A 15,970-nucleotide genomic window follows, 5' to 3' on the forward strand; every position below is an offset into this window, starting at 1 on the left:
AAAACTTGAAGAGGTTTAGTTCGCTTAGAGCAAAAGTAATGCTTATGGTATAAGTGACCTGCATTTACTATTGCTGATGCTCATCTTCGACAAAGCGTTGATCATACTGGTGTTTACATGTGGATCTTTCCATTTTGTTGAATTGCGTTATTTTATTGAGGAGAATAGGCGTAACTACGGCCTAAGGAATGTTGTGTTTACTGTTTTTACGCTGAATGTGTAAGCATAGATCAAACTTCAAACATCTTCAGATAGCATACACATGCTGTTTACGGTACAACAGATTATTAAGGCTTCTCTATAGTCTACCCTTAGTGCACTTTGTCCTGTGATTAACATATGTAAGGAAGTGGTACACTTCTTTCCTGTTTCATGTCATTCTGTATTTTAGTCTCTGTTTTGTCAATTTCAGAGATAACCAAGCTAATTACTTTGCCTGAGGAAGTGAGGAAGGAAAAAGTTACAAATGATTTTTTCACTTCTCAGATGAAGATGGGAAAATGCATTAAATGCAGATCGAATAGAATGCAGGCTTAATTATTATATTGTTGTTATTAATATTATAATTTTATCTTAATTATTTTAAGTTATGTTCTTAAGTTGTCAAGTTCTAACTTTATCTGGTTGAAAAAACAATTCAAGCTGTATTTGAATTCTTTCTAGTGCACATATATATATATTTATGAATAAATGTTTGTGCTTTTCTTCCAGCGTTACGCATGTGGTACTTCAGAACAGATTAAGGGTGTTTTTCATGAAAGATGTGCGTGCCAGCGGGGGTGTTCGTGGTGGAGTGGGATTAAGAGTGTCTGTGCTGGTGCTGACCTGGGTCCCCTCCCCCTCCCCTCAGCCCCTGCTCCGTGACCCGCCCCTCTCAGGGCGCGGGTGGTGCTGCTGAACCCGCCGCAGCGCTGATGTGGCTTTGATTAGGCGGCCATCTTTGCCCCGGTCCTGGCCTGAGAGCTCTGGCCGTGCTTTTATCTCCCCCGGTAAGACCCCCAGATGAAAAGGCTGCTGAGTGCGCCCCGGCCCCCAGTCTCAATGGCCTCCGTGCCCAAATGCTAATGCGCCCGCCCCTGCTGCTGGGCTCTCATACCTGCCCAGCAGCCTCCCTCTGTAGCCCACCGAGCGGCGCATGGCCAAGGGGCCTTTCTGCAGGGTACCCCCCACCCCAAAACTCTGTGTGAGTGTGTGTGTGTGTGTGTGTGTGTGTCTGAGAAAGAGAGTGTGTGAATGTGTAAGAGTGTGTGTGAGTGTGTAAGAGAAAGAGAATGTGTATGTGAGAGAAAGAGGGTGTGTGAGTGTGTAAGAGAGAATATGTAAGAGAGTGTGTGTGTGTATTTGTGTGTGAGAGAGTGTGTGTGTGTGTGTGTGTGTGAGAAAGATAGTGTCTTTGTGAGAAAAAGAGCGAGTGTGAGTGTGTAAGATTATGTGTGTGTGTGAGAGAGAAAGAGAGAGAGTGTGTGTATTTGTATGTGAGTGAGAGTGTGTGTGTGTATATGTGTGTATGTATATGTGTGTGTGGGGGAGCCCCCAGTCGAGACCACAGCCCCTCACTTTCGATTAGGGCTCCCTGGGTCTTCAAAGCTGGGAGGAAAGGGGGTGGGACTTTGGCCACACAATGCTTCAGTGGAGAGCGCATTCTGTCTTCCTGTTGGATGGTGTAAACAGGCCAAAAGAAAGGGATTAGTTAAGAGAACCATTCATGTCTTTGACTGGTTTAATCTGTCTTGAGGGAAAGGAAGTATGCTGGGCTTTCCCAGGGATGACCTCACTCCTCCCTACCCCCGTTGAGCACCTCACAGCGGCTACTTCTGAGCGAAAGCCCCAGAGGTGGAGAGCCACAAGGGAGGGGCCTTTCCTTTGTCTGTTTAATTCCTCATTTAAAGTAACCCTCCAGATGTATTTTTAAACCTATATATATATATATGTATATAGATTATGTTTGTTTTAGAGTGGGCTCATTTGGTAGCTAGTAGAATGAAGTTCCTATCTCTGGATTGCATCCTAATACTGTGTTTTCAATGTTCATCACACCGTCACAAAGTTGTTTACTATTCAGCTTTCTGTGCGGTAAGGTCTCAGTTTTCCACATTTCTCTCCTGTATTTAGCATATCTTTGCAAAATAGACCCTGATAGGTTTGACATACTTGTGACGTCACAAATTTTTCTTGTAAGTGCATGAGTCAACTCGGATTTCAGGGAAGTACGGAGAAGCTCGCCGTCAACAGTGGAAGACTGTGAAAAGGGCACTCTGGTGACATGTTCTACACAAAAATCAATCTGCATCATGAAAGTCATTCTTCCAAGAGGAGTTAACTATAAAAAAACTATTTTTTTTTTTGGGAGAGGGGATCTTTAATATGTGGAAAAACTTTAAGCCACATTACATCAGAAAATGTCACTGATGTTCTCCAGAGTTCACACCGGGCCACATTAAACCGAAATGTGGACCCACCAGCTAACAGCAGGTCTCCTCCCTCATCTGCCTGGGCTATCCCGGAAGGTGGCTTTTCTGTAATGTTGTTTTATCATTGAGCAGCGTTGTCTTTCATTTGGATGTTCTGCTGGGGCAAAGCTGCACTCATTTAGATGAGGCTGCTGCAGGAGGAACTCAATAATGTGATGCTCTGCGCAGCAGTGCATTCATAGATCCATCTGCACAGTCACTGCTGTTCGGTGTTCAGAGAACTCTGTGCAGACTGCCCTGGGCTTGAGCTCAGGTAACTAAAACTGCCAAGCTGTGCCTGGCTATCGACTGTGAGCAAGAGACCAAACCAGTGTATGGAAAACTGAGGCAAATCCATGTATGGAAGCCATCAATGAACAGAGCTGTACAGGATTAAAGATGTGGCCAACCTTCTGGATGAGGACATGGCAGACATATCTTCTGGCCTGTCTGTCCTGAGCCAGTATAGCAATAATGCAATTGGCTGAAGATCTGTATCTAGGCACACACTGCAAGGCTGTCTACGTGTTTTTGTCTTGAGGTGCAAGCCAGGAAAATGCCTGAAGCACTGATTGTTGTGTTGATTTCTTTATGCATTTCGTACCTTTTTTAAACAACCAAATAGGTGTTATTCTGTCTGATGTTGAATAGGGGGTGGGGACATTAAAACTCCCAGTGCCATTTCCACCCTGCTCCCAGTGTTACTGTAGTCACCTGTATGGTGCAATGTACATGAACCTTGAGATACTAGAACTCATTCTTCCATCCTTTCTGAACAAACCATATTTAATGCACAGCAGGTTGCTCTAGAGGCTCCGCCCCCTCAAGGAAGCTCATCGGGGTCACTGAGGTCAGTGGTGTGGGGGCTCTGACACCCCCCACCAATCTAAACTGTACCCAGATGTGGCCTAGTTTTCCACACTTTCTGAGAGACATTGAATGAATTATGTATTTTATGTTAAATCAGTATATTTTCAGGGTTTTGATATTTAAGTGTTATAGTGTAATAGCAGTGTAATTTTACCTAATTAAATCTGTTCTGTACGAACCAAACGATTAACTGATTGTTTCTGCTTCTGTTTTGCAGACTCGAGTTTCAACAGTGGCCCCCTCTCCACCAACGCTAATGCTTTCTTCCAGGGCGAAGACAGAGGTAAAGTGTAAATGTATTCTACTGCACATGAGCACAAAACCCCACTCACCCCCCACTGCCTTCATTGATTTTGTCCAGGTTTAGGCCGAGGTTTACAGACTAAGTCAGATAATGCTGTTCTCCATTTTTACTGTCCTGCTGAGAATCGCTTGTAGACCTGTAGATCATTTTAGCTCTCCTTTAAGAATGACTTCCAGAAGCTGTATAAAGAGTGAAACATCAAAGGAGAAAAAGAACTCTCCAGAAATGGTACCTCCAGGAGTGCAGAGCCAAAAGGCCCTTACCTCACCGTCCCAAAGCCCCGGCAGCCTGAGGAGAGGGGGAAGCCAGCTTGGGCAGGAGGTGTGTCAGTCTGTTTCCCCAAAAGCTCAGAGAGAGAGGGGGAGGGGAGGGGGCAAGCCTTTAAGTGTTTGCAGGTGTCCTACAGGAGAAGGCGTGCAAGGCATTCTAGTCCTACATCTGCCCTTTTGCCATTTTCTCCAGGATTATTTCTTTGTTGGGATTATCACAGTGGTACAGAGGTGTGCAGTTCAGTTCACCTGGGATTAGCATGCTCTATGTTATTGGAGGGCATCTGAGTTTCTCTGCTGGGATTAGCATGTCCTATGTTATTGGAGGGCAGTGGAAACAGGCATAACATGAAGTTTCACAAAAATGTATTTCTTATTATTTTTAATATTTTTATATCATTCTATTATGCTCATTATTACAGTGTCCTCTATTGATTTTGTAGAAGCTGACAGACGTGCGCTCTCCTCACAAACGTGACGTGGAGCCACTGCTTCATTTCTCACTATAGTCCACCAGCCAAGTTTGCACAGGCGTTGACATAATCAGTCAGAGAAAGACTCTATATCATGAAGTCTCTCCCTTCCCTCCCTGTGCTGGCTGGCAGCCACAAAGATTTTATACCTGACTGTGGGGCCCATCCACAAACTAGAACAGTGCCTTAAACATGAGCCCACACGCAGTCCACATTAATCTAAATAAAAATATAAAGATATGAAAGATGAATACAGAAAATTCTAGAAATTAAAAAATACTATTATTTTTAAAGATATTTCTGATACAGTTTAATTATTTGGCTTAAAGTTTCAGCTTTACTGCTAAAGGGTCTTTTTGACTAGCCGAACAGACGGAACATGGTTGCTTTCTCTTTGATTAATTCCATTTTGACCTTGTATCAGATATAATGCAACATGACTCACATTTTGTCTGTAGAAACTTTGGGAATTTTGGGAGTAACCTAATTATATAGGCTAATTGTATTATTCCCTGATGGATGGTTACACAAAATGTGAGTGCTATGTTCTAATCCTGATAAGTAGAGAAAGTTCTCTCATGGAAAGCACAGATAGCAAATGAATCACTACCTGTTGAGAACTGCAACATAAATTATATTGAATTATAATTATATTTTTGTGGTCAAATGTTGTTGAATCAGTTTAAAGACAGGATGGTGTTAACATTTGATAGAACAAAATCAATCAGCTCCTCTTAGAGTTCCAAATTCATCTTCTGCAGTGTAGTGAGCCCATCTTCACAACCAGGCCGAAGCTATGCAGCATTGGACATTACACATTGAAGAACTTCTGAGCAACAGAGGAAGGTGCTTTTGAGTTGTTCTAACAGCCAGTAAAGTCCTTCAGAAATCCTGAGGCTGCTATCTCTCCTTTTTCAGCAAATTTAAGCTGAGGATAAGACAAGGGCTAGCGGTCTCAGAATGAGACTACAATATGGTAAAATAGTAGTATAGAATATCACAATAATTACACCCTATTCCCCCACATCTGGTGTTTAAAATCACATAAGTGTATAATGTAAGTACTTTTTTAGACATCAGACACTTGTTACTGTTGCTACAGTTGTGCATGTTATTTCTATCCTTTCCCACTGTTGTGTGCGGGATCTAATATTTCATAAATTCATGTTTTCTTAAAAACTTTGATTTCTACCGCTTTTTTTTTTTTCAGTTTTCCGTAATTTTCATCAACTGCGCCATGCTCCTTCGCTTTAGCCAATATTTTCTGTGACAGACACCCAGCCTTAATTACCATTTGTAAAATCTCACTCTGCTTAAGCTTATCTGATTTACTTTAACTTCCACATAAGTTCCAAATAACTGTTAGTGAACTATTTAGGTCCAGGCACGTACAAGCCTGGCCCAGAAAAGAGAAACCTTGGCAACATTTTAAAAGAAATCACAATTGGGTGGACTTGGCAGCACTGGTGTAATGCATTAATGTTTACCAGCCATGGAAGTGGGTTCATCACCTTATGATTGGCAGGTATTTATTTTGTTTTCACAGAAAAAAGGCACATTGAATCATACATGGCTATTGACTCTATAACAACATATAACAAATATATGTAATTCAAGGGTAGTGATAGAAAATAGTATTTTAAATTAAATATTTTAAACATTTAAAAATGTAGAATACCTCACAACTTGTCTTCACATAGAAATAAAATTGGTATTCACATGGAGAAAGAGTGAATTTTATTGTCAAAAAATGTGTTTCTGTACATGATGTTTGAAGCGCATCTCCACTGGATTTGCGCCAAGTGGTAAATATAGGCCGTTCTTCAGCTTTCCATGCTAAATAAGGAATAACATGTCTGCTTTAATATAAAGCTCATTTGGGGAAGTTTTTCCTCTCATTTCCTTTGTACAGATTAATGTGTCTTATTTTGAGTCAATAACCAACTCTCTATTTATATCTAATTTGAGTGTGCTGTTATCCTATTTGCACACTTGTTGCTTGAATATTGTGTTGCCAATAAGTAGTCAAAAGCCTATTTACCATTTGCTGTGGTTCAGATCCATCGAATTCACAGATTAATATAAGGGTCATTCTTAGGTTTTGCAAATCAAAACAACCATCTGTGAATTCAAAACTGAATTGAATGCAAAGATAGAAACGGCAACAATTTCAGAATGCACTCATTTTTTCTGCTTGAAAAATGCAGGATCCCCGTGTTAATACAACCTCTGTAGCAGAAAGCGTGTTCTGTCATGATTATTGTTTATGAAATGAACATGGCTTTCATCATCAGCATAATCGAGTACTGGAAAAAAGTATTTTAGCAGCTAGGCTTTATGTGATGTCAATTTACCATTCCATAGGTATTGCTGAAATGCTGTAACCAGGACTCCGAATGTAATAACCTTGCTTTGTGACAGTGTCTTCTGAATAGCATACAATACAAATAAAATTCAATTCATTGATTCTCCGTGGTGCTTAATGATAATTTCTGTATGGGTAGGCTGCTGTATGCCTGCAGTGCACTATTTTCAGTGCTCTTCAGTGCTGTTTTCAGTATATGGACACCCGTCTGCACAAGTTCAGGGGACCGTGGCTCTACTTTGAGCTGAATCCTGAGGTTGCCAGCTATCTAAAGCTGTATTTTTACAGGAGGTAACTTTTTTCCCTCTTGCTCACCTCACTTTTCGGAAAATAAAATCCTGTTAATTCCTAGTAATAAATTGATCCTCGTAAGAGTCTGTTAAATCATAGTAATCAAATTTATGTGGCCTTATAAATATCCTTTATATCGTGCCAGTGCTTAGAGCAGTCGCTGAGCGCAGCGGTCTCGGATTGCATGTGCCATACAACCACAAACTAAATTAAACGTCATTTAAAAATGACTCCGGTAATATACGCGCATGCAGCCACTCAAGGCATTATGTTTCTGCATGTGCTGCTTTAACCTTTGTGATCGTTTGTTTTGATTCCTGCAAGGAGTGTAGTACTTACTGCTGATTGACGGATATTTCATTTTCAGTAAAAATACCAAGTATGTTTGGATATAACTTCAAAGGTATCCAGAGATGTCAATACCTGTATTTAGTTCTGCTGAACTGTAGCTGCCATTGCCTGTCATTCAGGATCATTGCCTCAGGACATCAGAAGCACACCCTTTAACATTATGCCTTTTCCAGTAAAACCTTTTATTAAATGTGCTGGTCCTTGAATCAAACGAATACTTTCATACCGCTCATGTTACTTGTACCTCCATTCCAGCACTTGTAATTTGCAATTTGTATTGTCGTCCTAATATTGTAGCTTGTACTTCCCCTTCGTTTGACTTAGCATAAGTTAGGTCAGAATAATGTTCACTGCTTGAATTGGACTGTTTTTGGCTATGGATAACTGTATGAAAGGAGTATTGTACCTTATCGAACCTGTGTTTTGTAGTTGTTCCAATCACCTTGATATGCGCTTTTGTACGTTGCTTTGGATAAAAGCGTCTGCTAAATAAATGTAATGTAATGTACTACCAATCTGTTAGTTTCCAAATTTAAGGCTGTAACTGAAATGAAAATATGTGTCTTGCTTTGTTTGATAAGTCTTGAACTTTGCTAATGGTCGACCTTTACAGTTTAGCAATAAAGTGTTCAAGGAGGATGCAGGTCCAAATGCTGGGAGGGGGCCGTTGAAGGATAATTTTCCTTAATGAATCGATAAAATGACAGGATATCTCTTAGTCTGTATATCACACTCTCTGTATATCTACTTGCTTGAGAGCTGCACGTATGAGCCTGTTAATAATAGAGCAGTTGTAGAGCTGACTTTCACATGGGAGATACCATCCCCCTGTATTGAAATCTCTGTGTGGGAGTGTTAATATTGACACACTGCTGCTAGGATGGCTTTACAGAGGACAGAAAATTCCAGCACTGCTTCTGCTTCATTTTCATTTTTTTTTTTAAATGATCAGACCGAGCAACAGAAGTAGATGAATTTGACTTTGTATGAGAAACGTTGTGCTAACAAAATGAGCTGTATTCATACTGTGTCTCAGATTTAGAGTGCTGGTCTAGGATCATGTTTCCTTGTCCAACCAACACTATCCATGCAAAAGGCAAAACTGTTCCTAGATCAGCATTTAAACTCTGAGACACTTTACCTGATACACTGGTATTGGGGTGTTTCTTTTTACCCCAGTCCTGAGCTTTTCTATCAGTCTGTGATGTACGTCAATGAAACGGAAAATTTAGGAGAAACAGAAGTGCTTTCACTTTATTGAAATTAGCAATAGTGCCAGACCGGACTAACAGAGTTCCCAGATCAGTGAGTGAAGCCGCATCACTAAAACACTGATGCAAATTAACCATGCTAAGCTAGAAACATACAAGTCCTGAACATATACATACTACATAGAACATTGTCTTTGTCTGGCTGAATTCTTAGCCTCAGTGACCCTAGAAGGAAAAATGGCGACAAAGGAATTGCAGTAGTCCAGATGTGAGAGAGCCTGAAGCTGTGCAGAGTAGGTGGTGAGGAAGAGTGGATCCTTCAGATGTTGTATTGAAATAATCTACACTGCGTGGATAGAGAAGGGGAGTTGGTCATTTAGGATTACTTATAAGTCTTATTTTGCGGTAAGAAGAGCTCTGAATGAACTCCCCAGTAGCATCTGGATTAAAGGAGAGGTCTTGCAGTTGTAAGGAAAGGATTGTGGGAATGTAGAGCACCTCAGTCTTATCCGGGTTGACCTGCTGATTGTGTGCTGTCTAGCACGACATGTCATTTAGGCAAGCTGAGATGGGATTGGGAATTTATAATATTTCATTGATGTTGATTCCTTTACTATTCCCTTTATCGATTGCTTAATTTTATATATTACCTTTATAGCACCAAGAACATTAAGGCTGTCATGAAAATAAAAAATGAATTGAATGAAATTCAGCTGCAATCCCATATTAGAATGAATAGACAAATATGACCTGTACACACCATACTCTTTTTAAAACTTTATTTTTCTGTGCTCTAAATTGGCCTAATTAAGTGATTTCCAAAAAAATAAAAAATAAAATAAATGTTGTGAGGAGGGGGGGGTGCAAGACAGCGACACCTTGCTGTAAAGGTTCAGCCTAATGTGGGTGCAGAGAATGAGGAGTAGGTTACATTATCCACAATTTTAAATTATATTGATAAAATATGCAGTTTTGCAATGCAAATGAAATGAATTTACTCTTCATATAGTTGAGGAGAACTGGCTATTTATGATGGTTTTGAGTATTTTTTGAGTTCATTTTGAAGTGTTCAATCATATTTGACATGTTACCACCTTTACAAGTTATTATTGCTTGACATTTCAAACACTGGCATGTTCTCCTCCTCTATTGAAGTGTAGCCACATTTTAGAATGCGTTGGTCTACTTTCCATCGTTGTTCGCCATTGTACATTCACGCATCTTCTTCTTGACTCTGAGCCAAGCTCACCTGTCTCCACGCAGTTACATGCACCCACAACAGATGCAAACACTGGAAGAATACAAAGTTGGAGAACGATTTTTGGATTAATGTCATTCTGAAAGAGTGATGAGAAAATGGGGAACCAAGAGAAGGAATCAATAAGGGAAACATGTTTTGATCCATTCAGTTCTTTCCATTTTGTTTGTTTGGGAAAATTTCCAACAGTTCCCAACCCTAGTAATACCTGAGTGTCAAACTGAGGAAAAAGGGGAAAACATAGTATCATCAGCATTGAAATTGTATGAAAAACCATGGGAGGCGGTGACCCAAAACATTGCATAGGGAAAAGAGGAGGGACCCAAGTATGGAGCCTTGGGGAACACCTGTAGGAAAGTTCTGGGTATGAGACAAACCAATATCCTAAATGGCTATACAGACATGTATGATTCTATCTACTAGCAGTGTCTGAGATTTCTAGTGTGATCAGGGTAGGGAGCAGGAGCGTGTTGTATGAGATTACAAGCTGATAAATGGTCCAGGAGGATGATGTTTTGCAAGATAAGGTCTTTCAATATTGTAGGACTGTTGTATATAGCTAGATGATTTCTGTATTGTTATGGCCATTCTAGGCATTACACATATCATCATTAAATATTTCAGTAATTCTGCTCCATTCATAATTTTTCCCTGTGTAGTTATTTAGCTAACAGAAGGAATAACCACTTCTGTGAGCTAAATAAATATCCAGTGTTGTATTCCTTCATTGCTAATGATGTTCACAGCTTTAATGCTTGTTTCTTGTACTTTTCTTTGAAGTTTACTTTACTGACAAAGCACTTGTGTCTTCAAAGTTTCCTCAGGGATTATTGAGTGGATGTGAGACATGAGGAAGAAAATTTATTGCAGCCTGTTTCAAAGCATTTCCTGTTCAGTATCTTTCTTTTTTTACATCTCCAGATGCAAACATCACTGATAAGTGCATGCTTGGAGGAAGTAGGCTCATGCACAGATATTGATGTTAATAGCGGTCTCTGTTGCTTGCTCTGTTCTGGAAAGACGCTCTCCCGTATGTGCCATTAATATGTCAAAGGAAAGTGGTACATGTTTAGAAACACCCAAGGCCACAGAAGCTAACTTAGGCATGCGAAAGTGGCCAAGCTGTCCACGCATCAATAAAAGAGAGCTTTTAGTTCACGACTTTCCTGGAAAGAAAGGTCTGACAATGGGCTTTAATGGGATCCATTGTTCTGACATTCCCGGTGCACTCCAAATACTCCTATGACACAAGACAAACTAACAATCCAAGTCATTAAATTTTCATCTCTCTCCACTTTGCCAGTGGGTAGCTGTCGATGCCTGGACTTCTCCCAACACTCTAGGTTCTGACCGTTGTTTGCAGGATTGAGATAAGACTGTCATGCAGCTGTTCCATGGTTGAGCTTCAGCTAGGCAGGATCTGCCTGATTTTCCTTCATTTTTCTGCATGTCAGTTCAGACCACTGCTGATACTGCTGCTGGCCTGCAAGTCAGCTGCATGCACAGTCTGCAAATGCAAACTGTGTAACTAGATAGCTTCCATCAGAGCTAGTGCTAACAACCATGAGAATAGTTGCAACCATGAGTTAGAAGTAAATGGAGTCTAATTCCCCCCCCCCTTTTTTCTTTAAAAGCTCTGCTTTGAACTGTCGACAAAGGCCAGGCACTCATCTTTATCATGGCAGATGGCAGTGTTCAGTGTGACATCATGTGCAGTTGCTCAGGCTGTGGGTAAGCAGTGGAAAAGCATTCACGCTCTACTGAGTCACAAGCTTTGGCTTCAGTTGAGACCAGATTGCATACAGTTTTACCATGGAAACGAGAAGTTTGCATTCATACGTAACTATCCCTGTGGCTCCCCTAGGCTTGACATCAGACAGTCTTTCTCTGGAGAATCTGGAAAGGAAAATTGCTGTTGAAAGCATGAAAATAAGAACATAAGAATGCGTACTGGCAGGCCATTCTGTCCATCTAAGCTCATCATTTACATTTATACTAGAGAGTAACCAGCTCTTATTTTAGCCTAGACTTTAGGGGTTCAAATCAAGGCTTCAGGAATTGCTAGTTTAATGATCTAGTGTAGGTCCAGCTTCACCTCGGAAGGTGAGGTTCCAATGTCTGCTTCGCTGATAAGGTATTTACCTATATGACTGGTATGTGCTTTAGCCAGTGTTATAGGTAGATATCAGGAATTGGAGCCACACCTTCCGAGTCAAGGTGCAGCCAAACCTTCACTAGATCATGAGACTAGATTTCATGACTCACCAGAAAAAGTAACTGATCGATGGTTTCTTACCAAACCGCATCCCTGAAAGTTGAGTGCACTGAACTCGCCTCAGAGGGTCAACGTGGTCAGGCACATAGTACTGTGAGCATCACGAGCTTACGACAGGTGAGTGAAGTGTTTTCCCATATGTGTCATCTAGTGAAGACGTTAAGTGATGGTCTTTCATAAGAGTTAATTAAATAACACTCAGAGAGGTGCACCCAGACATTCTGAGTCTGCATTCTAGGTTGCGTCGTTGCGAAGCCTCTGAGTTGAACTACAAAACTGAGGAGGCCAGTAAAGTCAGGGTGAGAGACCAGTTTCTCTCCTTTGATTTCCAGATGCTGCAGTCCCTCGTGCGGCTCTGTGGAGGGCAAGGGACTGCTCTTCAGGCGGCGTGTCTGCCTGTGCTCATGTGTCTGATTGTTTTGGCAGTGCAGCTTGGACCTGTCACGTCGCTGTGAAGGTTTTTGTGTGAGAGAGAGAGGAGGGAGAGAGGGAGAAGGAGAGAGAGAAAGAGAGGGAGAGGGAGAGAGAGGCTCGCTGCCTTTGGCAGTCGCACTTCAAACACTTGGCAGCCCACTGGGGGCCACAGCAGTCCTGGGAGAACCTTCCAGAAAGGGGGCGAGTGAGCTGGAGAGGCATGCAGCTGCTGGGAAGGGGCCACTCTCAGGCCGTGCTGCTGGAAAGTATTATCGAACGCTTGCTTTTCTTTCATTTGGAAAAGGAGTGGCCTCCTCCAAGCTTTTTTTAAATTTCTTTATTGAATGCACTTTACAGCTTCTTGCCACTCGGACTGATTTCAGCGCTTCCTTCTGAAGTGTGGCCAAGGGTTGCTTATGAACTTTTTCAGCTTTCAGGTTTCAGGTTTTTTCTCTCCTCAAGCAGAGCTTGTAGCGTATTCCAGACAGCTTCGCTCCTGGGACTCCCACTCGGCCTCCTCTCTTGACGTAGCCAGTGTGTTGTGCTTAGTAGCCATGGGCCTACTTTAACGGTGACTGGAAGGCATGTACTGAACCCTGCCCATATGACCACCAGAAAATAACATCCGTCTGTGCGCAAACATTGTTCTATCTGAAGGTGTCATTCCAAGTGCAAAGAGCCCTTAAGGATTTAATGCTTTCACACCACTGAAGCCCACAATATGCGGTTTTGCATTTCTTCTGTTGCTCACTTTGCTGTTGCTCACTCAGACACCACCAGAGAACCATCTGAATGTAAGGTTAAGAATGTATTCACACCTGCTTGTCCGTATATAGTTGTGTTTATAAATGTATTTATTCATTGTGTTCTCTGTCTGCTCTTGTTTTTCCTCTCAGTGTAAACCACTATTCTGCTTTTCATGAAAAAGCCCATTGGTAAATGGTAAATGGACTGCATTTATATAGCGCTTTTATCCAAAGCGCTTTACAATTGATGCCTCTCATTCACCCATTCACACACACACTCATACACCAACGGTGAAAGGCTGCCATGCAAGGTACCAATCAGCTGGTTGGGAGCAATTAGGGGTTAGGTGTCTTGCTCAGGAACACTTCGACACACCCAGGGCGGGGATCGAACCGACAACCGCTCTTACCTCCTGAGCTATGTCGCCCCCATATCATTAAATTAAAGCAAGCTATTGCTTCTAAATGATAGTTCACTTTAAAATAAAGCAGAAAATCCACTTTGTACTGAGAAAATGTGCATTTGGCCTGGTACTGGCTGCTCCTTCTGGCCTCTGGTTTACAGACTGTCCTCTACAGGACCAGTCTGAAATGAGTGCGAGTCAGTGAAGAGAGTGCGACAATCTGAGCTTCCACTTAAATTTCTGTGTGAAATACCAAAATTAATAAATATAGATTGAGTTATTACTGACAACGAACCTATTTATCCTTGTACAATGAACCATATTTACAACAGTGTTCAAATATTTTATTTTCATTAGAAAATTGTACTTTTCCCTAGATGTGTACTTGTTTAAATGTGTAAATGTTTCTAGCTAATTAAGTGCACTTCATTCGCCTACAGTGGCAATACCCTTTTCATAATCATTGCTGTTTTCAGATGCCTGTGTATTGGTGATGTTGCCTGTGCACTTGTATATAGCAACGTCAGCTAGTGAACTAACACAAGGTTGATCCCTTTAAGGGAAACAGTGTGTCATCAGCACCCTCACAGAAATAGATGTGCTTCAGCCATGCTTATTCACTGCACTCATTATTGCATGCAAATCCTCAAGCATACACTTGCATCCTTTTCAGACGTGTTTTCAAATGACCATATTTTGCACAGTGATCTTTCACATACAGGAACTGCAAAATGACAGGGTGCAAGGAAAGTGTGAAATGTCAAACAAAGAAAAAACCTCTCGCTCACCATGAGCTGCTGCTCACTAATGGCCATAAATACAATGGATGCGTGCGATCGTTTGTAAAACAACATTCCCCCAAACACTCTAACGTCATTTCAAGTCAATTTGTAGTGAGACTTTGCAGACTGAGGCGTGCCTGAGCTGCTGTCTCTCCTACTACGGACAGGGGTACTTATTTACAAGAAGTGAATTATCCCTTCTGTAGTTCAGTTTTAAATAAGGACCTGGCAATGTAGAAGAGGAATAAGTATGTGGAGCAGGACGGTGTATTGCATTATGTGCTCAATGTTCTATGTGTGTGTTATTTTAAGCCTTGAGCTGAGGGAAAATTTCAGTAATATATCTGAAGGGAAAATAAAGCCTTTATTCTTCTATTTCCACTTGAATGCCCTTATCTGGAGCCCTTCCCCACTGTTTCTGAAGGCTTTAATGTCCATTTCCTGTGGAATATTATCACAAGCACAATTCCTCTTCTTACAAGATGCTGTTCTTTCAACATTTCCTGCCTCAGCACTTCTGTTCTTTCTTTTCCTTCTCTGTTTCCTTGCCTAGGACAGGAACCCACTGAAAAGAAGCCGGCTTAACCGGCTAACCAATCAACCGCATCCCACCCGAGAAAATAAATGTTGGAACGTAATACTTAGAAACCTATCCGAGTACTGTAGCTCGTTCATGGCCTCAGGCCTTTCAGTGGTGTGATTGGCTGTCTCTGCAGGGCTGGTGTTTCAGTGGTGTGATTGGCTCTCTCTGCAGGGCTGGTGTTTCAGTGGTGTGATTGGCTCTCTCTGCAGGTCTGGTGTTTCAGTGGTGTGATTGACTCTCTCTGCAGGGCTGGTGTTTCAGTGGTGTGATTGGCTCTCTCTGCAGGGCTGGTGTTTCAGTGGTGTGATTGGCTCTCTCTGCAGGGCTGATGTTTCAGTGGTGTGATTGGCTCTCTCTGCAGGGTAATGCTGTCCGTTTTCTGCCTTCAGTTTACCCTGGTCTTATTGATCCTGCCCAGCAGTGTCAGCTCTCTTGGACCCAGCAGGTGAGGTCGAGCGAGTCACTGACTCAGGTCCCTTCCCTCTGGTTTCCCTGCAGACGTGCCGTTCGTCTCAACATCCTCGGGTCAGCACAGCCCCACCACAGTGTTAGTGATGCTGCCGTCCGCCGAGCAGGACAGGGCGTCGGCCAGCGTCAGCGCCGTGGAAACAGACTCCTCTGAAAATGATGTGTTCTAGCAGCCGTCTGATGACCGTGTGAATGATCCACCTCTACAATCATGAGCTGCCGACCAAATTTACTGTACAGTAACTATTTAATTACATACTTCCAGTTAACTAGATTGATTGTATATGTTTTTAACTAATAAAATTGTATAGTACTGTTTTTAGAATAAACCTAATAGACCATCCTGTGCTTTGTGATGAATCGTACTACATTCTGTTGACTTTGCAATGTCATGTGTGTTTTCTGTGATGACGTGCCTTCAGAAAAATTCATTATTAAAACTTTCTTTAAACTTTA

The 15,970-nt window shown here is 41.7% G+C and overlaps 1 protein-coding gene across 2 annotated transcripts in view; it reads left to right on the top strand.

Moving 5' to 3' along the window:
• kiaa0586 (KIAA0586 ortholog) overlaps positions 1 to 15,970 on the top strand; it is a 206,722-nt gene extending 190,752 nt beyond the window's left edge. For both annotated transcript variants that reach the window (XM_035416304.1, XM_035416312.1), the window contains 2 exons: positions 3,538 to 3,603; positions 15,545 to 15,970. In XM_035416304.1, coding sequence (XP_035272195.1) covers positions 3,538 to 3,603; positions 15,545 to 15,684 — 206 coding nt within the window. In that variant the 3' untranslated portion in view covers positions 15,685 to 15,970. The remainder of the gene's footprint in view (positions 1 to 3,537; positions 3,604 to 15,544) is intronic.

This window comes from Anguilla anguilla, chromosome 1 (assembly GCF_013347855.1).
Source record: "Anguilla anguilla isolate fAngAng1 chromosome 1, fAngAng1.pri, whole genome shotgun sequence".
Classification (NCBI taxonomy): Eukaryota; Metazoa; Chordata; class Actinopteri; order Anguilliformes; family Anguillidae; genus Anguilla; species Anguilla anguilla.